At 52.9% G+C, this 20,580-nt stretch overlaps 4 protein-coding genes across 7 annotated transcripts in view; 3 read left to right on the forward strand and 1 right to left on the reverse strand.

Annotated features, from left to right (window-relative positions):
- The first annotated feature begins 6 nt into the window (after nt 1–6).
- Nucleotides 7–5,418, forward strand: GLOD4 (glyoxalase domain containing 4). 2 transcript variants are annotated; one of them, XM_040617841.1, is made up of 9 exons: nt 7–139; nt 525–574; nt 1,314–1,434; nt 2,245–2,389; nt 2,594–2,730; nt 3,057–3,143; nt 3,387–3,500; nt 3,588–3,674; nt 4,282–5,418. In XM_040617841.1, exons 1-9 carry the CDS (start codon nt 50–52, stop codon nt 4,345–4,347), a joined length of 897 nt encoding a protein of 298 aa, XP_040473775.1. In that variant the 5' UTR covers nt 7–49; the 3' UTR covers nt 4,348–5,418. The 2 variants fall into 2 exon arrangements, with proteins under 2 accessions (XP_040473775.1, XP_040473784.1); XM_040617850.1 differs by lacking the exon at nt 7–139 and having other exon boundaries at nt 565–658.
- Nucleotides 5,419–5,480: 62 nt separating this feature from the next.
- On the forward strand, nt 5,481–9,178 carry GEMIN4 (gem nuclear organelle associated protein 4). 2 transcript variants are annotated; one of them, XM_040617823.1, is made up of 2 exons: nt 5,481–5,569; nt 5,868–9,178. In XM_040617823.1, the coding sequence occupies exons 1-2, from the start codon at nt 5,542–5,544 to the stop codon at nt 9,068–9,070; spliced, it is 3,231 nt and encodes a 1,076-aa protein (XP_040473757.1). In that variant the 5' UTR covers nt 5,481–5,541; the 3' UTR covers nt 9,071–9,178. The 2 variants fall into 2 exon arrangements, with proteins under 2 accessions (XP_040473757.1, XP_040473759.1); XM_040617825.1 differs by lacking the exon at nt 5,481–5,569 and adding an exon at nt 5,731–5,778.
- Nucleotides 9,179–9,605: 427 nt separating this feature from the next.
- Nucleotides 9,606–15,618, reverse strand: TLCD3A (TLC domain containing 3A). Its single transcript, XM_040617863.1, has 5 exons — nt 15,382–15,618; nt 14,776–14,859; nt 12,471–12,684; nt 12,190–12,285; nt 9,606–11,730 (listed from the first exon to the last, which is right to left on the reverse strand). The coding sequence occupies exons 1-5, from the start codon at nt 15,501–15,503 to the stop codon at nt 11,461–11,463; spliced, it is 786 nt and encodes a 261-aa protein (XP_040473797.1). The 5' UTR covers nt 15,504–15,618; the 3' UTR covers nt 9,606–11,460.
- Nucleotides 15,619–15,765: 147 nt separating this feature from the next.
- VPS53 (VPS53 subunit of GARP complex) overlaps nt 15,766–20,580 on the forward strand; it is a 67,445-nt gene continuing 62,630 nt past the window's right edge. For both annotated transcript variants that reach the window (XM_040617879.1, XM_040617906.1), the window contains exons 1-4: nt 15,766–15,870; nt 18,493–18,573; nt 19,527–19,576; nt 20,390–20,456. In XM_040617879.1, the coding sequence (XP_040473813.1) occupies nt 15,787–15,870; nt 18,493–18,573; nt 19,527–19,576; nt 20,390–20,456 (282 nt within the window). In that variant the 5' untranslated portion in view covers nt 15,766–15,786. The remainder of the gene's footprint in view (nt 15,871–18,492; nt 18,574–19,526; nt 19,577–20,389; nt 20,457–20,580) is intronic.

The raw sequence follows: 20,580 nt of genomic DNA on the forward strand, positions 1-20,580 counted from the left end.
TGCGGCGTCACCGCTGCGCGCGGGCGCGCCCGTGGCGTCACCCTCCGGCATGGCGGCTCGGCGGGCGCTGCACTTCGTCTTCAAAGTGGGCGATCGCGGCCGGACTGCGCGGTTCTACCGGGAGCTGCTGGGCATGAGCGTGAGCCCCGAGGCGGGGGGAGAGCGGCCGGGCCGGGCCGGGGGAATGGCGAGGCCCTGACGGGGGGGAGAGCGGCGTGTCTGGGACCGCGAAGGGGGGGAACGGCGGGATCCCGAGCGGGAAAAGCGGCAGGGCCGGAGCCCCGAGGCGGGAAGCGGCGGAAGTGGCCGCCCTCGTCAGCCATGGAAGCCCCGGGGCTCCCCGGGCCGGGCCGGCGCTGCGGGGGGGCAGGGGGCTTCCCCACCTCGACGGGCGAGGCCCCGGCAGCCGCGAAGGGCTCCGGGTTCCGTCGCCTCCTCCGGACCTCGCCCCTGGCTCCGCCGGCGCTGCTGAGGCGGCAGGGAAGGGCCGTGTCCCCGCTCACTTCTTTCGCCCCGTCCCTCAGGTGCTGAGGCACGAGGAGTTCGAGGAGGGCTGCAAAGCCAGCTGCAACGGGTGAGTGCCCTGGCTCCCTCCCCGCTCCTCTGTGCTCACAAAGCACCTGCCAGCCCTCACCAGCCACGCAGTGGTATTTTACAGGTAAAATAGGTGTTGGGGTCGCTTACTTGGGTTTTTTTTCCCCAAAGTACTTCCCTTGCAAGCAACGGTTCCCCTTTTTGCATTGGTATGGTGTTTACACTGAAACACCAGTGTTGCTGTATTGCACCTATAGGCTGGTACTGAACTTTGTAAAATTATTTCTGAACTCTCCTGGAATTACATTCAGTTACATTGGTATTTTACGTGCATGGGTTTATAGAGGGTATTGAGTTAATCCCTCCTGGTAGCCCCAAAGGCTTTTTTGCCTGTCTACAAATTAAAGCAATCCTCCAGTCTGCCTAACTACTTGCTTTTCCTACTTTGCAATAAGGAAGTGCTCATGTAATTCCCACTAATGAGCAGCATGTGCTCTTAAAATGTAAGCTGTTAAGAAGGAGGTAGAATCGCTTTTGTTGTATGGTTGTGAATGACAGCCCAAGGTCAGAACTAGTGACTCTGGGGGGATGCCTGTCTGCTGCATGCTGAGCTGCAATGAGAATTCTTCACAGGTATCGGCTTCTACTTGGTGGGAGGTTACTGGATTGCTTGTGCCATTTGTTTCCTCTAGAAATGCAGTTCCTCCTTGAAACACTAATACTTGCAGTTCTTGGTGTTTATTTCTAATACTCATGACAATTAAATCTGGATGTTGCAGCCCTTATGACGGAAAATGGAGCAAAACAATGGTGGGCTATGGGCCAGAAGATGATCACTTTGTCGCAGAATTGACTTACAACTACGGTATTGGAGAATATCGCCTGGGCAATGACTTTCTGGTGGGTACCCGACTTGGCATCAAATTCTGTCATCTTATGATAAACATTTTTTACTCTTTATCATAGGAGTTTTTTTGGTATATAGATTGTTACCAGCTGCTTTTTTTATGCTGTTTGGTCCTTTAAATGCTTTTTACCCTTGCTTTTGTAATTGTCTCCAAGTTGGAAGAGCAGAAACTAGAGCAGCTTTTTGCTCACATAGGATCCAGGAAGCACTTCCTTGAGCTCCATCTCTTAGCTACTGTGTGTGTGGGACAGCTGGTATTTGCTGCCAAATCCAGTGTGGAATGGTTAGCTAAGAAGGATCTTGCTGCAGGAAAACACTTTTTTATTTGTTATTACTTATTTCTTCGTTGTTTACTAGCTGAGAGCCAATGAAGATCTCATGTTTCATCTATGAGTATATGCTCGTTGTTTCCCCTGAGCTAATGTTCTTCCTCTAGTTTGCAGGGTGTCAGGGAGCAGCGGCTTCGAGCCACGGATGTCTGCCTAACCTGGTAGAACGGTTAGGAACTTGGTTTTCCACTTCTGTACAACGCACTGAATTAGGTTTTAAAATTACTTTTGCTTTTTACATTTCTTCTGATAAGAAAGAAGTAAATAAACGTATTCCAAACACATGTGGGATGTGCCTAAGGTTAAGCTTATTTTGTAGGAGTAAGAGCAGCTCTCAGGAGATCATATGGTCCATCTGTTATAAAAAGTAATCTGATTTGTTTCTGGTCGTTTGTAGAGGCAGACTACTGAAAGGTGGGACTTAGTCAGCATCCACCCTATGGATTTTGCATCTGTCTGTTCTGTTCTCACTAGGGCATAACACTTGTGTCCAGCCAAGCTGTCAACAATGCTAAGAAGATGGGGTGGCCCCTCAAAGAAGTCACGACTGGTATTTTTGAAGCTGAAGCCCCAGGGGGTTATAAATTCTACTTGGAAGACAAAGAACAGCTCAAGCAAGGTGAAACATACCCACTCACTCCTGCAGGTGTTTGAGAGAGATTTCAGAGTTGGGTGTTAGAACGGGCTGTGCATTTGTCTCAATAGCATTTTATGAAATGGAGCATGTTTTTGTTATTTCTTCGTTACTTCTCAAGAATGTAAAACCGTGCGCTTAAAACTACAATATATTTGTAACTAATTCCAAATTATTGCAATCTTCAAGATCCTGTGCTAAAGGTAACCCTCGGTGTCTCCGATCTGCAGAAGTCTGTTAACTACTGGTCTGATTTGCTCGGAATGAAAATATATGAGAAGGATGAGGAGAAACAAAGGGCTTTGCTAGGCTATGCAGATAACCAGGTTAGTCCTTAGAAAGCTTTCTAGTTCTGATCTTTGAGTTGTGTCTCATCATAGAAACCTCTCGTTTCATGAGAACAGAACCTTAAAGGGAAAAAAGCTCTTAATTAAAGTAACTGTGCACTTACTTCTGTGCATTTTAATTAAAGCTTCTGTATGCTTAAGTGCATTTTATTAAAAAGAGCTGTGGTTTGCTTTGGTAATTCTGGCTTGCCAGAAAATACACATATGGGTGACTTTGAAATCATCAGCATCAGTGAAAAGTTGGAGCGAATGTAGCACTAAGAACAGCGTCCTTGTGAGTCAGGCTTTCTTTTTTCCTTTTCCAGTGTAAGCTGGAGTTGAAGAGTGTTGGAGGAGTGGTGGATCACGGGACAGCGTTTGGGCGGATTGCTTTCTCCTGTGCAAAGGAAGAGGTAATGATCACATTTCTCTTACTCTTTTAATTTCCTAGAATTGACTAGTGGGAAGTTTAATTTCCAGTATTAGCAAACAGCTCAGATGTGAACAAAACAATACAGAGCAGATAATTTATTTCTATTTTTTGCAGCGGGAATGCAATGGAGTTGTGGGTAATGGGGAACTGTAAATGAGAACAACCTGGATGCATCTGAGCTTCATCTGACTAGGGTTGATTTTTGTTTTGTTTTCTGTTTAAGTTGCCAAACATTGAAGCACTGATGAAAAAAGAGAATCAGAAAATTTTAACGCCTCTGGTTAGCTTGGACACACCTGGCAAAGCCACGGTGCAAGTGATTATTTTGGCTGATCCTGTGAGTAATCTTGGAAATAGTGATTAAATTGGATTTAAATTTCTCTCTGCTGTTTATCTAACTTACCTGCTCTTAAACTCTGTTTAGGATGGCCATGAAATCTGTTTTGTGGGAGACGAAGCATTTAGAGATCTGTCCAAGGTGGACCCTAATGGTGACAAGTTGTTAGACGATGTAAGTAATGCTGCCTGCTCATTCGTTTTCTTCCTTGTTACAGGTGCCCGTAGAATCTAATTTTTGCTCCACATGGAGTTTTTCTGAGAAGCAAATTGTACAGTCTTGCTAAAGAAGACAAATAATTTTTTAAAGTTCACTTAGTGTCCTGGCTAGAGTTTTCCAGCCTCGCCCTCGGGGCATCTGGGTGGTGGCATGTGTTACCAGACACGTTAACAATGCTTTGGTGTCAGTTACTACAGAAAATGATTTTTGAGCTGCGGTAACGTCAGCACAGCTGGACATCTCCCAAGGCGGGGAGGGGTTCTGGTGTGGAACGAGAGCTGTGTGGGAAGGCCATGTTTAAACTGTCTTGTTTTGCCCTTGTATTACCATATCATCTATTGATTTGCTGCAGCAGAGAGCATTGGGTTTCAGTGTCTATTCCTTACTAGTATGTGTTTAAAAATCCCAAAAATCCCCAAAAAATCCTTTAGGGTGGGTTTCCTCCAAATTATAAAGTATCCTTGTGATCAGTCTCTGGGTTTGTGGGACAGGCTGGTGAGTGTGAGCAGCCAGGTGTCTGGTGACTCCTGTTCTGAACATGTTAATGCTTTTCTTTGTGCAGGCCATGGCAGCAGACAACAGCGACAAATGGTTTGCTGCACAGAAAATGAAGAAGGCTTCAGCTTAGCTGGAGAAAAGGACTGGACTGCTCCTTCCTGCCTTGGTTTTCATCTGAGAAAAATGCTAATCCTATGTAACGTGTTGCATTACCTCTTCCAGTAAGAGGGTGCCATGATGTCCCATGCTTGTTGGTTTCTTTGATTTAAGCTTGTGTCTCTTACTGCTGCTCTCTCCTTCCAGGCAAATGGCATGTTCCCCTTAAAACAGAAAACAGTTAGGCTGGGCAGTAAGGAGCAGGTTGAGCACGTGGCTTCAAAACCGGGGGTCATCAGTTAAGAGGCAAACAGCACATTTCTGTGCTGTTGTTATACTTGAAAAAAGAGGTTGCTGGATTTGTTACGGTATCTAGTTCTCTAACTGGCTTTAGCCATCCTGGATTTTCAGCTTAGAGAAGAGGTTTTTGGGTAGCTGTGAGTGCAGCAGGTACCCTGCTTCAGCGGAAATGTGTCAGCTGAAGGCGGGGGGCTGTGTATGTGGAACTTGAGCAGTTCAGCTGTCGTAGCGAATGCCTGATTATTGGGAACAGAGAAATTATCTCGCTAAAGCACTTGAATATTCTTGTCTGGAACAAACCCCGTTTTCATTCCAAAGTGTTTCCCCAGTTTTTGAGGTGAAATGTCCTCCCTTGGAAGCCGTGGTGCATTTCTCACTAGGGTCACCTCATTGACGTGGTGGTTTCCCCCCTTCCCCAGGAGCCTTCCCCATTGCGGGCCGGACCAGGGCTGTGCCGCAGGGTGCGGAGCGGCGCTGCACTGCCTGCTGAGGTGCTGGGCAGGAACTTGAAATAAGTGTATCATGGTTTGCAATTAGCTTTTGATGAGAAATTGCCTTTGGAAGTAATGGTTCAGGGTTTATTCTGTCGGAATGAAGTTGCTCTGCTTTTGCTAGTGGAATAATGGCTGGGAATAGAGGGAGTAGTTACCGATGTTGTCAGTGTCAGGCACGCTGTCTGGTTTGTAATCTTTCTTGATGTAAAACTTTCACAGAGAAAAGTAGGCAAAATCGGCAGCGTTGGAAGCCGCTGAGGCCTGTTGGCGCTTGTATGAATATTCTGAGAATAAACTGGAAAAATTCCTCACTCCGACTTTTTGTTCCAGCTCTTTGCTTCAAGTTCAGTGATGATTTTTGGAATCGTGTATCGATCATGTTGGGAATGTCGCGTGTAAGCTGCTGCCCAGCCGCTTGCCGGCATCGCCTTTAAATGAATGGAGGCTCTTCGGGAGGGCGGTGTGAGTGCCTGCCTTGCAGAGCTGCGCCGGCCGTTCCTCGGCCCAGTTAATTGAGTTCCGGGTTTCCGCGCGCACTAATTAACGGCGGGGAGGGCCGGGGGGGGGCAGGCGGGCGGGCGGCGCTACCGCCGGGCCGCCAGGGGGCGCTGCGGGGCGCGCTGCGGGGCGGTGCTGACGCCGGAGCGCGCCGGCCGCCGCCATGGAGCCCGGTGGGTGCGGGAGCTGGGGGAGCGGGGCGGCGGGAGCGGGCCGGGGGGGGCGGCCGGGGCCGGGCCGCGGTAACGCTGTCTTCGCGCAGGGCCGTGGGGCGTGTGCGAGGAGACGGCCATCCTGCACGGCGGGTTCCTGCTGGCCGCCCGACTCATCCAGCCGCGGCCGCTGCGGGAGCTGCGCAAAGCGGACTGGCTGCGCGTGGGGACCCCCATCATCGACGCCCTGGGGGAGATCGGAGCGCGCTGCCCTTCCGCGCTGCAGCACAGCCTCTGGAAGAAGGAGGCTGTGGCCATCGTCTGGGCTAAAGTCCTGCTGCCAGACCCCCCCGCCCCCTCGCTGGACCAGGGATGGAAGGAGGATGGCTTCTTCTCCGTGGGCAGGATGATCCCCGAAGTTAACCACACTGTCCTCTTCGAGCTGGTCAAGGCCCTCGGCGTGCCCCAGCTCTTCGTGCAGCTGCTGCTGGCACTGCCCCAGGATGTGTGCCGGCACCAGCTGGAGCACTTGGTGGAGTACGTCTCCAGTGAGACGTCCCCATCAGACATCAGGTTCTTCTTGGATGTGTGGTGGGAGGTGGTGAAGCACAAAGAGGGACAGGAAGATGCAACAGTCTCTGCATTCAGCGCTCTCATATATCAGCATGGGTGTGAGTCCTCTCTGGACGATGGTCTCCAGCCCCCAAAGAGGTTCAAGGGTGACCCTGGCTCTCTGAATAGCTCCCCTGCTGCCACCAGCCTGCTCATGGTCCTGATAGAGGGGTTAAAGCAGACCTACAGGAGCATTGCCCTGCCCCGCCTGAAGTGCTATGCTTTGGCCAACCTGGCAGAGCTGCTGTCTGTGTTCCCTGAGGTAGAGGCAGAGGGAAACCCCCTGCCTGTTGCGGAGTACCTGGACAAGATCAGCTCTGTCATCAGCCTCTGGGCCAGTGACACTGAAAGCAAGTACCACCACAGTGGGCTGGATGAGAAGGTGAAGGAAGCAGAGAGAACCATGAGCCTCTTGTCCTTGGCTAAGCTCTCTTGTGAGGAGCTCTTTGTTGGCTTGGACTTCCTCTCCAGCTTGTTGCATGCCTGGGGAGAGGAGCTGCAAGGTACCTTGAACAGCTCTGAGGAGCCCTGCTATGAGAGCTATCGGCTCCTGGATGCTCTTACCAATCTTGGGAAGAACCTAGTTTGCTTCTCAGAAGTTAGAGACCTGAGTGAGGATGAAGCACGTGTAGTGTTAGAGCTGACACAGGTCACCAAGGACTTTCTTGAGAAGATCAGTGCCAGCCTGAAGAGCAAGGATTTGGATACCAACCTTGTGTCTTCAGTTGCCATGACAATCATTGAGCAGAAGCTAGACCGGCATGTGGAGGTGTGCTCCATTTTTGTATCTGAAAAGACCTGGGCCTTTTCGAAGGACTGGGTTGACTGCCTTGTGAAAAACAGAGCGCTCTTCCAGAAACCAGAGCTAGTTTTGAAATTGCTGGAGACACTGGTGAACTTTGCCATGTTCCGCCAAGATAAGGAGGCCCGAGAGCTGCAGATGCAAGTGACCAAAGCCATCATGGAGTGTTACACTGAGCTTTCGTTAAGTGACAAAAACAAAGTGGTCTCAGGTGTCCTGGAATCCTGGGGTGGACCAGGCCTGTCTCTGAACTTGCAGGTTGTCATGGAGGGGTTCCAGGAGGACCTGAATGTGACTTTCAACCAGATCACAAAGAGTGTGTCTGATGAAGGCCTGACCAGGGCTGTGGCTTCTGTGGCCAGGCTCACGCTGCTGTACCCTGAGGCCACAGTGAAGCAGCTTTGTAATCTTGCTGTAGTCAACCTAGGAGCACACCAGTTCCTCGCACAAATCCTCTGCTCCTTCCCAGCGCTGAGCTTTCTGGAGACCCACAATGATCCAGGCAGGCCACACAGCCTGGTGGTGAGGTGTCTGGAGGAGGCAGTATGGGGGAGGCTTTCCACTGCAAGGGAAGAGGAGCAGTTCATTGCGTTCCTGACCTTTCTCATGCAGCCAAGTTCAGCCGTCCCACTTGTGTCACCTGCAGAGGTGATCAAAGCCTTTGTCCTTCCCTATTTGAAGTCAGATTCTGCTCAAATTGAGCTGAGCCTGCAGATCCTCAGTAAGGTTTTGGGGATACAGTCCTGTTCAGAAGAGCACTGGATCAAGTCCTGTCACCCATTCCCGCTTCTCCTCAGCCTCTGCAAGCTTCTAGATGGTTACACAAAGTACTGGCATCAGCCTAGGGACCAGCTCTTCCCTTCACTGGAGACTAAAGACCTGATACTGAACATCCTCAGCCAGCTCTGTGAGGTGGTAAGACCAGAAACTGCCCCCTCGCCTGAGCTGTGGGTCCAGTCACTGGCTTGGCTTCACAGGAAGATGACATCGCTAGATTGGACTGTTGGTCTCCGGCTGAAGAAGCTTTATGGAGACCACTTCAAGAATGAGGTCCCATCGACACTGTTTGAGATTTGCACGCTTCCTGAGGATGACTGGACATCCCAGCCTTTGCCAGCCTATGGACCAGGCAGTGGACTCCTGGCATGGATGGAGTGCTGCTGTGTGTCCACAGCGCTCAGGGACACAATGCTGACACTCCTCACGGTCAATGTGGACAACCCTGAAGAAGTGAATCTCTTCAGCAAAGGGTTCCTGGTGGCTCTCATACAGGTCCTCCCTTGGTGCAGCCACAACGAATGGAAGAGGCTCACGCACGTTGTTGAAAACCTTCTGCAGAGACAGGTTCTGCATGTGCCGTACACGCTGGAGTACGTGCAGTACATGCCCTTGCTCAACCTCCGGCCGTTTGCCTGCTACCTCCAGTTCTCTGTGCTCTTTCTGCGGGGCTTCCAGCTCCTCTGCAGCTCCAGCTGTTCCACCTGGCTGCCAGCAGAGGCTTGGCTCCATGTGGTCCGGCTGTACTGCAGCAGCCTGATGGACCTGCTGGGCTCTGTCAAGAATGCCACAGGGCCCCCCTTGCCCCCTGCTGAGGACAGGACCTCCACGCAGGAGGTGTCCTTCATTTGCATCCAGATGTTCTGCCACCTGCTGCACGTTGCTGCCATGCTGCCCGACAAGGGGTGCAGCAAGCCGCTGGTGGTGGTGGCGTTGGAGATCCTCTCGCAGTATGAGACGTTCAGCAGCGCCGATACATCCCCCAGCAATGCACTGCGGAAAGCCAATGAGAGGCACTTCCTGGAGTCCATCACGGACAATGTTGGTGACAAGGCGCTGCGTGGCACTCTCCTGCAGAAGCTCAGCAAACTGGGAGCCCACTCAGCTGGGGAACTGGCTTGAGAAGCTGGAGAGGGCAACAGAGGAGAGCAGTGACCCTGCCTCAAGGGGACCCTTTACATGGAAAGTTGTAAGATCCATAATAAACCCTGTCTATTTTTCTCTCTTGAACTTATTTTGCCCCTGCTGTGTTTTCTTCCAACCTGCCTAAGCAGTGAAGGGGCCGTGTAAGGAGGGGTAGGAACAACCGCTCTGAATTTCCCAGCAGGAATAGCTGTGCACACAGCTGTTCCTGAGCCAAGCTGCCAGGTCTGTGGCTCCAGCCTTGCCTGCTGGGGCTCTGGATTTGTACAGAGAGCTGGCAGCCTCCGGCAGCAGGGAAATTGTTTCCCTCCAGCTCCCCTGCTCCGAGCCCTCTCCTAGTCCTGGGTGGATTGCTGGGTTTGCTGCATGCTGCCAGGGGCTGGGAAGCATGTTGGGTGAGTTCAGGATGGAAATAAGTGTGTGTTGCTCCTGCCCGGAGGTGGGGGTGCAGTGGTAAGCCCACATCTTAACACTCCCCATCCAGAAATGAACAGCACGTGGGGGAGCCATGCAGTGGTGTGACTCAGAAAGGAAATCTTTATTGGTCTCCTGACAGTAAATAGGGCAGTGTTAGTGCAAACAGAGATGCCTCATTGGCTTTTTTTTTTTTGTCCTTACATAAGGCACATTATTTGCAATGAAAACAGCAAGATATATAAACATCTGTAACAGGTTGCAAGCAGTTTATAACATCAGTTGGTCTCGATCGTTAATGTAACTGTAGTGTTTCTGCAATAACTGACCACGTGTTGGAAGAGGCCGTTTGTTTTGCTCTTTCTAGAATACAGCCATGGCTGGGCCAAGATCCAACACCCCAAAGAACCAGGTCTCCCAGAGCGCAACCATTGTTTTTAGACAGAATGAAAGGCACAGAGGGGCCACAGGTCTCAGGGTCAGGGGGCTGCCAGGGCTGTGCTGGTGTGGTGACCTGCTCTGGAGCAGGGGACCCCCCACCCCCACCCCCCCCAACCACCACCACCCACCCATCCCCCCCGGCAGGGCAAGCATGGGAGGCTGCAGGGAGGGGGTGGCTGCCCTGGCTTGTGCTGGCTGCAGAGAAGGAACTGAACTTGCTGCCTGGCTTGCATGCACCCGCAAGGCTCGTGAATGCCGTGGTGCAGGGCAAGCCAGGGAGCCTGCACCCTTTTTGCTGCAACTGGAGGTGGAAATGGGCTGAACTGGTGAAGGACACAGCTTGGTGCCCTGCTCTGGGATTGCTGGTTCCTCCTACACTCACCCAGCTCCCTCCCTGGCAGACCTCACCCCGTGGGGGAGTGGGATGGGGCGGGAGGAATGGACCACAGTGACCAGAGCTCGGGCTGTACCGGTACCCGTGGGGTGCTGCTGGTGCTGGCTGGAGGGAGAGCAGGGCAGGATGTGCCAGACTATTTTAAATACCCGCTGGGGGAATGCAGGGTGGATAAAAGCAACTGCAGTTAGGGGAGGCGGGTGGAAGGTAACATCCCCTGCCAGCGAAGGGCTCTGCAGAGTGCCGTGTGTGTTGGTGAGATGAGGACTTAGCAGTTTGCTGCCCTTCAGCCATGGATGCTCTGCCCTGCCAGCATTGCTCCAAGGCAGCACGACCATCCCTCTGTGATGTGAGCTTCCCTCCCCTCCAGCCCTGCTGGGAACGCTGGAGGCCCCCTGACCCTGGACTGTCAGCCACAAACACCAGACAGTTGTAGTAGAGAGCACCTTTGAGTTAAGTGGAGTCTTAAATTGTGCCCAGCAGCAGCAGGAGGTGCACGTGGGAGGTAAGAGTCTGAATGCGGCTGTAGTGCAGAGGCGAGGTTGGTGAAGGTCAGGAATGGGCTCTGCAGAACCCTCTGCTCTCAGCTGGAGGCTGAACCAGAGCCGGAGGAGCAAGCTGGGGCTGCGGCAGGTCCAGCACACGGCTTCCCTGTTCCCGGCGGTGCCGGATGGAGCTGGGCACACTGCAGCATCGCCTCTGCCACTGGCTCCAGGCGCCTTCACACCACGCTGTGCCGGTGTCTGGTGTCAGCCCTGAAAGATGTGGTGCGGGGGGGTTGTAACAAACCCCTCTCGTGTAACCTTTAGTTGGGTGCTGCAGCATTGAATCCCAGAAGGAACGTCGTGTTTATGGGCTGGTTCCTACCCCGGCTCCCACGGGTGGGAGGACGCAAGGCACTGGAGCGGCGTGGGAAGAAAGCCTTCCTAGCCCAGGCTGGTGCTGCCTGGCACGGCGGTGGAGACGGCGAGGCTGCTTCCAGCTACGACAGCCCGGCGGTATCGCTGCATCCACCGCTCTGCTCCCATGCTGGTCCCCGCAGCACTAGCAGTGAAGGTGGAAGAGCTGGGGGAGGACTGACCTTTCTCCAGCCCCCGCACTGGGCTGCCACTGCCAGCCGTTATCTGCTTTTGTCGGTGGGCGAGCGGCCGTAGAGTCGGGCGGCTTTGTGGCAGATGAGCCTGAACCAGTAGAGCTGGGGGGCGATGAGGGAGGCATTGGCGATGTTGCAGTGCAGGGGGATGCGGAAAGGCACCATGTAAATGGGGATTCCCACCTGCCTGGCATAGGCCGCGTACATGAAGGGGAAGAGGAGAATACGGCAGAGGAAGAAGGTCACCAGGATGAGGATCCCGTTCACCTTGTGCAGGAGCGTGTCCTGCATTTTGAGCTGGGGAAGGAAGAACGCGAACGTGGGGTGAGTGCTGGGTGAGCAGCACCCTGCTGCTTCTTGGGCGCTGAGTGTGGTGGGAGCACGGAGATGAGCACCCAGGAGGTACGGATGAGGGGGAGCAGGAAAGTGGGGCGGGAGGGGATGGGGAAGGCAGGCATAGGGGCAGAGGGCTGGGGTGGCGGGGGGTGAAGTACAGACAGGAGGGGGCAGCACCAGCGAACGGCACACCCTCAGTTCAGGGATGCTACTGGGCATGCTGCTTACTGGGGGAAAGGGATGGGAACCTAACAAGTCTGGGGGAGCTGGGGGGTTACAGCTGTGGGGCTGCCCCCCTCCGAGACCCCCAGCCCAGCTGCTGCAGGAACAAGGGTTGATGGAGAAGGGCAGCCAGGTGCTGGGAAAGGGTACGAACAGCTGTGGGGTCCCCAGACCTGAGTCCCATCCCTCCTCACCTACCTGCATGAGGATTTTGCCCAGTGATACAAAAGGCGTGCTCAGCTCTGCTATGAAGATGCAGCCCACAAAGAAGTCTCCCAGCTCTCCCCTGAAGTGCTGCAAACAAAGCCAGCAGTGAGCACGGGACCCTCTGGGAGAGGTGGCCAGGAGCTAACACCGAGCATCTCCAGGGGCTCGTGGGCTGCTGACCAGCAGAGACGCTTTGCCAGACACAATTGCAAGCCCTTGCAACACTGCGGGGCTCCTCACTGGGTTTCACAGCAGCCGTGCCCAGCCCTTACCTGGGTGATGGGGGTGAGCACGATGAGGATGAAGAGGTGATGGGTCACCATCAGGCGTTCCTGCAGGAGGAAGCTCCACACGCTGGCCAGCGAGTGCTTCTTCTCCACAACTCCCCTGTCCTGGCTTTTGTGCCAGTGGCAGAGGTACATGACGTAAATGTCATAGGTCATGTAGGGAACGAGGACCCAGATGTACTCCACGGCCAGCCAGTGCCTAGGGGAGGAGCAGCACACACAGAGGCATCGCAAGGGCTCCGAGCACCTCGTGATGCTCTGGGAGGTGGAAGAGAGAGTCTTTAGGTCTGGAACGGAAGCAGTGGCTTCTGAAGCTGATGGCAAGCTGGGAGGTGGTGAATTTTAACCTGATTTGGCTCTGGACTGTCCCAGAGAAAAGGTACCTGGTGTGTGCGGAGGACGCCTCCGCAGTGCTGCCTCTGGTGCACGCTTGGCCGTGCCAGGCACCAAACCTAACCCAGCCCAGCACAAACACGGCGCTAACGGGAGGATCTTGATTAGCCCTACAGCAGGTATTTGCTGGGCAGGCTGGGGGCACAGCACCGCTCAGGATCCAGCACTGATCCAACACCTTTGCAGCAGGTAATCTTCTCCCCTAAGCCCTGGGACACCCAGAGCTGATGCTTGTTAGGGGAAAATCTCTGGGGCTGGGTCCCTCCTGCCTGCCACGCTGCTTTGGCTCGCTGCCTAACGTGGGGAGCATTTGGAAAGCACCTGGAGACCTCAGTTAATTACAGATGCCTGGTCTGGACTTTGGAGAGAGAAGTGCAAAAATATCTAATACAGGCAATAAACCCCCACGAGGCGTTTGTCTGTTGGGAAATAATTGCAGGCAGCTGCCTGTTCCCAAGGCATGTCAGAATCCTGGTTGCACAATCCGGGCAGTAGCAAGCCCTGCTCTGCAGGGACACTGGCCTCCTTAAAAAGTCCTGAGTGAAATCACACTGCTGAAAACAAAAAACAAAACCACCCTATGCCGCTGCTTAAAGAAACGTAGCTTGGGGCTCAACAAAATCTGCTTTTGCTCTCCTGCCGTCTCAGGAAAAAAATTGTTGCATGTGTTCCTGCTCCAGATAGAAAGATGTAAGCGATGTAAAGCAGGGAGGGGAAGTGGCTAGCTATTGTGTTTGCAAAACTTGCCCAGGGCTTTGGAGGGCAATTATAGTGCCAGCAATATAATGATTGTCTGCCTGTGTAAATAAATTGGCAAATTTTACTGCAACCTTTGTGATGCTTCCTGGCTCTCTGTCTTGCTGTCGTTCTCCAAGGCCTTCCCCGCTGAGCACTGGGCTGTATTTCCTCCAGATTCAAAGAAAATCTAAGTCTCTGACCACAAAGTGTCTGTACATTGCTGCTGGCCTTGAGAACACCCAGGCAAGCTCAGGGATGGAGGAGGGCGGCAGGCAGCACCTTCCATCTGTACAGGTCTGGGGTTTATCATCTGCTCTATCTATACAGCAGATATTTTATTCTAGAGCAAAAAGGGAACTTGTTAGACTGCCCGGGTTAAGCAGGACTGAGCAATTCTGATAGATCTCACTATCTAGAGCAAGGCAGGACATTTCACATCTGTCTATTAAAGGCAAGCCTGCAATGACCGAGAGGGCAGCCCTCCCTAAAAATCACCCTAAAATCTGGTGTGTTACAGTCAAAATTCCAGCTCAGCATAATTATATTCTTCCCTCCTACGATTGCCTCTGCCACTCTGGATAATAGCTCTGTTTTTAAGTCTTCTGACCCAGATTGTGCTATCACTCCTGCTGAGAGCTGCTTCTGGGGCAGTTCATCTCGGAGCATTGAGGACAAGGCAATGGGAGTTTGTTCTGAAGGGAATTCCATCCTGATTTTCTTGTTTCTGGCCTCCTTCAGAATCTGTTCGGCAAGGGGAAGGCCATGCACCTCTAAAATCAGCACTTGCTAGATCTGCTTGATCCGTTAACAATTCCAGCCTCCAGCAAGGAGACTCCCTACCCTTTTAGAAGCAATGATGCCTTTACTTTTTGCTCCTGTATGGGCCCATGTTACAGCCCCTCCTCAGGAGGAGACCCTCTGTGCTGGCAGAGCAGCCCCAGGGCTGAGAGCGCTGACTGAGCCTTTCAGGGGGTGCATGGCCAGCGCATTGCCCAACCCTTCACCCAAAGCGGGGGAAAGAGGAACACAAAACTGGTTTTCCTCTCCCCTTTGTACATGCAAGCCTTTGGCATCAAATCCCCCAGCTGGAAGCCGGCCGGGCACAGCCTCCGTGTGCTCCTGGCCGGACGGCAAGGCACCAGGCTGGGCACAGGGTTACCTGTCATGCACCACATCCTTGCAGTTGAGGACAACCATGATCCCTGACACTGTGGCCATCGTGGCTTGGACCGTCGACACCAACCTGCAACCGAGAGGGAGGGAAGAGGTCACCCCAAGCATCGCCTCAGAAGGGCCGAGGAGCCCGGCTGGCACCGGGAGGGCTAGCGGGGTGTCGCCACCGGCTCCGTGCACACCCCAAAAGTTCTGTCAGGGCGAGGGGTAGCTCTGTCCCGCTGGGATGCAGCCGGGGCTGCTGTGCCAGGCGCTGCCACCCGGGACACTGCCAGGGCTTCTTCCCAGGTTTCGTCCCTTCCAGCCACATCAGGGGGATCCCGCGCGGCTCCCCGCGGGCAGCGGGAGGGCTGCACCGGAGCATCCCGGGGTACCGGCTGCAGCGGGGGGCCCGGCAGGGCAGGGTCTGAGCCCGCCGCCGGCCCCGGCCTGGGCGCGGGGCTGCCGGGCGTCGCGGCACCCCCCGGTGCCGGCTGCCGGGGCTGGGGGCTCTTGGACCGTCGGGATCGGTCCCGCTCCCGGCCCTGCTGCCAGTGCGCCGCGATGGCTCCCGATGGCGGCCCGGGCGGCCTCCCGCCGGTCCCGCCCGTACCTGCCGCTGAGGAGGATGCGGTCCTTGAGGCTCCATCCCGGGGCGGCCCACCGCAGCGCCCGGATGCAGAAGGCAAAGAGCCCCGGGAAGAAGGCGGAGGCGATGGCCAGCGTCTGCCACATGGGGCCGGCCAGCACCGCGCTGCCTCCCGCCGCCGCTTGTCAACAGCAGGCCGGGCAGCAGGGGGGGCGGCTCGGCACGCACCGGCCCCGCCGCTCCCCCTCCCGCCCCCGCCGCCGGGACGCGCCCCGCAGCACCGGCCGGCAAGCCCCGCCCCTGCCCCGCCGGGCCCCGCCCCCGCCCCGCCTGGCCCCGCCCACCCCTCCCGCCCCCGCCCCGAGGGGGGAGGGGGCGCGTCCTCCTGCATCCCAGCGTGCCCCGCGGCCCGGAAGCGGCGAGCCCGCCATGGAGGAGGACGAGCCGGAGCTGGCGGCTGGGCTGGAGGCGGCGCTGGAGCTGGCGCCCGCCGTGCAGGCCGCCATCGAGCAGGTGCGCCGCGGCCGGGGCCCGCCCCTGCGCTGAGGGGCTGGCTGTGAGCGCGGGCCCCGGGGGGGCTCTGCCGGGCCACGGGCGGCCCCCGCGTGGCCGTGCTTGGGGCGGGATGCGGCCCGGGGGCCTCGCGTGCGGGCAGAGCCCCCTCAGCCTCAGGGCGGGCCGCGGCCTGGGCCCCCGGGTCCCGCCGGTGCTCCGGGGGGTTGTCCCCTCGGGCCTGCGGCGGACACGGCTGTTCTCCGTCTCCTCACTGAGCAGTTGTGACCTGGCAGGGAAGGCGGCTCATGGAGCCGGGCAGCTTGCAGCTCGCTTGGAGTCAGGGTAATCTAAACGTCTCGGCTTCTGTGGTCGGTGTGTTCCAGCCCAGTGCTCCCTGACACCCTTTGTGGCGTTTGTGGTGCCGCAAAAGTCCGTGAGGAATTAGGGTAGAATCCTGCCTCTGTCAGGGCCTGTGATTGAGCTTGCGCTGGTTTCAGCCAGCCCTTCCCCCTGAAGAGCTCTTTTGTGTGGTAGAAGTCTGGGGACAGCAACAGCAGCTGTCTCCCAAAGTGTGTCGCTTGAACATCGCTTTTGGTGACTCTCCTCAAAGAACTAGGGCAGACTCTGGTAGCTGGCACAGCATCTCAAGCAATCCCAGCACCAGGAGATGAGGAAGGTCGCGCAGTTTCTTTGTGGGTGCTGTGCCAGCTTTGGAATATTAGTGCTCCAAAGAAAGAGACACCTCACATGGTCTTATCTTTGCATGGAGTTGGCACACCTGGCAGTAAACTTTTGAGTAATTTTTGCTGATACCTGGAGAATTGCCAGATTAACTGCCAGCTTCTGGAGGAGACCTCAAACGTGTCCAGAAGAATCCTCTGTGTTTTACAGAGCCCGTATGTCTGAAAGTCAGAGAAGCCTGGTGTGATTTCTAACATTCAACCAAATAAAGTTACCTAATGACATTTTCTTCAAGTACAAAATGTCTCTTCAAGGTAAAACACATGTTTTAAAGACAGTGTTGACTTGAGGTTTTGAGCAGTGGAGAATCCACCATGTCCCTGGCTGGATTATTTTAACAGGCAGTAAGGCTGTAGGCAGATATTCACATCCTGAGCAAGGAGAGATGTTGAGGATGACGCTGCCTCCTGCCTTCTGTCATTTCCTCACTGCCACTTCCCAACTCAATAATCCTGTTGTTCCTTTGACTGTTCCTTGATCAGCTTTGGGCAAAACCTGCCAGGTTCTGGTTAAATGAGCAGAAGTGGCTCTGCTGACTTCTGCCTGAAGCGGAATAGGGAGCACATGCATCCTGATGCTCCACAAGACCTGGGGTACTGATTTCTGGTTAATGAGTTGTAACAAAGACCTAGCAGTAGCAACTTCTTTAGCTGGTACAGCTGCCAGCGGTGTTGATTTCTTGTCTGTAGCTTGAGTGGAGTTCCTGAGCAGCTTTTAACTTCCCCTTCCTTCAGCTGCTCTTAATGCTTGTGGAGGTTTGGGATTAACTTGGTCTGCAGGAGCTCAGAGCAGGACAGGCTGGTTGTGGTGCTGCAACTGCACTCTTATGATGGGCTAATGTCAGAGCGTCTTCCTCACTCAGGCATGACCTCATGCATATTTAACTGCTGCTTTCTTCTCCTTGGCCACAGGAGTAACTCTGGGAAAGCTGCCGAAGAGGCCTGTTTCAGGGAGAAGTTGCTTTCATTTAAATGGTCTCACAAAGCCACTGCTTTTACACTGCAAAATGTGTCAAACAGCAAAATGCTGCATGTGGCCAGATACCACAGGCTCCTGTGAAGACTTTCAGTGACCAGGGTGATGTGCAGAGGTGATGCTGCGGGGTGAGCTACGCATTTGCTAGGCAGGGTTTTGACCACGAAGTGCAGAGCTGATGGCTGTATAAATATGGAATGAATATAGTAGCAGGGAAGGGAAATCACCGTATTTTTGTCTGTGGGGACAAAAAGCAAAGCCTGGCAGCTGTGTTTGTATCATTTGAGCTACTTCTGAAAAGAGATGAGATCTGTTTGCACCACAGCTGCTCTTTTCCCTTTTCCATGGGTAGGAATAATCCTTCAGCAGATTCTGTTTCTCTCCATCTTTTTCATGTAGAAGTGGCAAACCCAAGTCTCCAGAGAACTTGTACAACCATTTCTTAGTTCATCGTGTTTCCTATTACATGGCTGTGAAAAGGAAATCCTCTGTCTCTCGCCACGGGGCCTTGCAAAGCCCGGGCAGATAGAAGGGCAATGCCTCAGCACAGGGGTTCATTTACAGACAACGGCAAAAGGATCAGAATAGTTTGGGATGCATAATTAATGGCTTGTGTGTCTCAGGAATTCCTTGCATGTGCTCAGTTGTGCTGGGGCTGTCTGTGGAAGCATACATGTACATTATCTGTGTTAGCCAGGCTGATATCCACAGGGATTTCAGTAGGTCAGAGACCTACAGAGCATGTAACTGTTTGCTCCTGGGCAGAGGCTTAACCGCTCTCTGTGCACACTTGTTAGAATAGTGCTGTGAAACACAATCAGAAGTGGGTGCTGAAGTAATTAAAAGTAGTAGGTACTGTGTAAAGTTACATAAATTAACAATGATGTATTCTTGATTGTATTTGTTTTTCCTCCCTCTCTTCAGGTATTTCCCAGCCAAGATCCACTGGACAGAGCAGATTTTAATGCTGTGGAGTACATTAATACTCTCTTTCCTACTGAGCAAGTAAGTAGTGCTCACAGTACGGCCCTCTCAGTGCAAGAGGTAGCCTGTTAGTAAATGACAGAAGGTGTGTTTAAACCTGTACCCAGCCTTTTCTTTTAAACAGTAGCACAGGTAGTAAGACTGTAACAATAATCACTTAAATTCGCATCTCACTAGGTTCAATGTCATTATGTAGTCTTTTTCCACCCAAAGTGCTTGCTGCAGTAAAAGTCTTGCTTTGATTTGTAGAAATAAATTAGGTTTTTATGTAGAGGTTTCTCTTGCAGTAAATTTCATGACTTGCTGTGTATTAATCACTGGTGAATCCTCAGGGGTTTCAGCTAAGTAAGGCAGGTGTTGCCTGTGAAATGTCACTGGAGAGTCATCCATGTTCGAAACCTATTGTTTCTTTCCAGATTTGACGGAGGAGATTGCCACCAGGTCATATCCGTACTTTGTCTTCCCCAAATCAGCCCCAGGGGCAGTTTTGAACTCATCTGTTGCAAGAAGGAGGTGTTTCTGCAGCTGAAGATGGGGTTGTGGGGGAGCTCTGACATTTACCGTGTTTAAGATCCTCTGCAGCACCAGCTTTTTTTTAGGTTTTTAATGTTTCTAGTTAGTTTGCTGGTGCTGGCTTGGCTTTTTTCCCTTTGCCAGTAGGAAGAGTTATTTCCCCTGCACTGCCCCTGCTCCAACAGCAGCCAGGCCTCCTCCACCTGCTTGCCCAGGGTCTGGGTGGGAAGCAGGGAGTCTCTGGGACCTGCAGGGCTGCACTCCAGCCTGCCCTGTCTTCTGCTGCTCTTCATTACGTGACCTGAGGAGCAGCTAAGCTGCCGTGTGTCTCAGTCCCTCCATCTGTAAAACAGTCATCGCTCTTTGTAAAGCGTTACGTGTGAGTGTTAGGTGTCACAGCTGACATGTATCACAGTAAAAGGTTCACTGTTTCACTGCTCTCTGTTTTTTTCATGTTTTAGTCTTTGGCAAACATCGATGAAGTTGTGAACAAAATCAGATTGAAAATAAGGTAAATATTTCTCCATTTCATTGCATTTCAGGTGGTGAGTAGTCTGGTTGTCACCAAGGCTTCATAAATACAGCCTTTGCACTGTAGCTGATAGGAATTAATTTGCTTCAAAGGCATGAATAGGATCTGCCTCAAGCCTAACAGTGGGACAGAGACTATTACTATAATTTTTTACTTTTTTTTTCTCCTGTTGTATAATACATGCCCTTCAGGTTATTTGAGCTGATGGGTTGCAAAATAGAGCTTTTAAAAACAGTGAACTAAGGATCAACAAGTACTACATTTTAGTACATTTTGAAGGCTGAGAGAACAAATTACCCAGAAAACTTGGTTGCCAAGAATTTATTGTTTGTGATATCAAATTAGCGATTGTGAAAGCTCTCATTATGGGTTTTTTTATTGTCATTATTGATCATATAAGTACTAAATAAATAGAAGTGTGCAGGAAATATTTACATTTTCTGTGCAGTCTAGCATTGCCAACCAGAAATGATTGAGGCAACAGTTTAATATTGCAACGGTGGGAAGTTGAAATGAAAACGAACAAGGGAGAACTGACAATATTGCTTAAGGGAAGAGGAATGCAGGAAGCCCTGATTAAATTAGGAAATGGATTCTTATTTTTGCAACAGGAGTTTTATATTATGTAAGATAGTGGTGTCCTACAGAGAGAGGAGGGGGTAAAAAATGGGTATAGCATTGGTAGCATCAGCTTTATTATTTTAAATGGGTTCTTCAGCTGTCAAGGTTCCCACAGTTGTTTTGTTCAGGCACATAGCGAATGAATTTGACATTATAGATTCTTTTCCCCAGGAGGCTGGATGACAACATTCGAACTGTAGTGAGAGGACAGACCAACGTGGGACAGGATGGCAGGCAGGTACGTGCATCTCATCTCTGGTAATGCCAAGGGTTCTCATCTTCCAGTGCTCAACTGAGGAATGGCTCTGGCAGGCAGAAGCCCACCCTTGCTGTTAGGAGGGTGCTTCTGCTGTCTCTTACAT

The sequence above is a fragment of the Falco naumanni genome, chromosome 1, assembly GCF_017639655.2.
Source record: "Falco naumanni isolate bFalNau1 chromosome 1, bFalNau1.pat, whole genome shotgun sequence".
NCBI lineage: Eukaryota > Metazoa > Chordata > Aves > Falconiformes > Falconidae > Falco > Falco naumanni.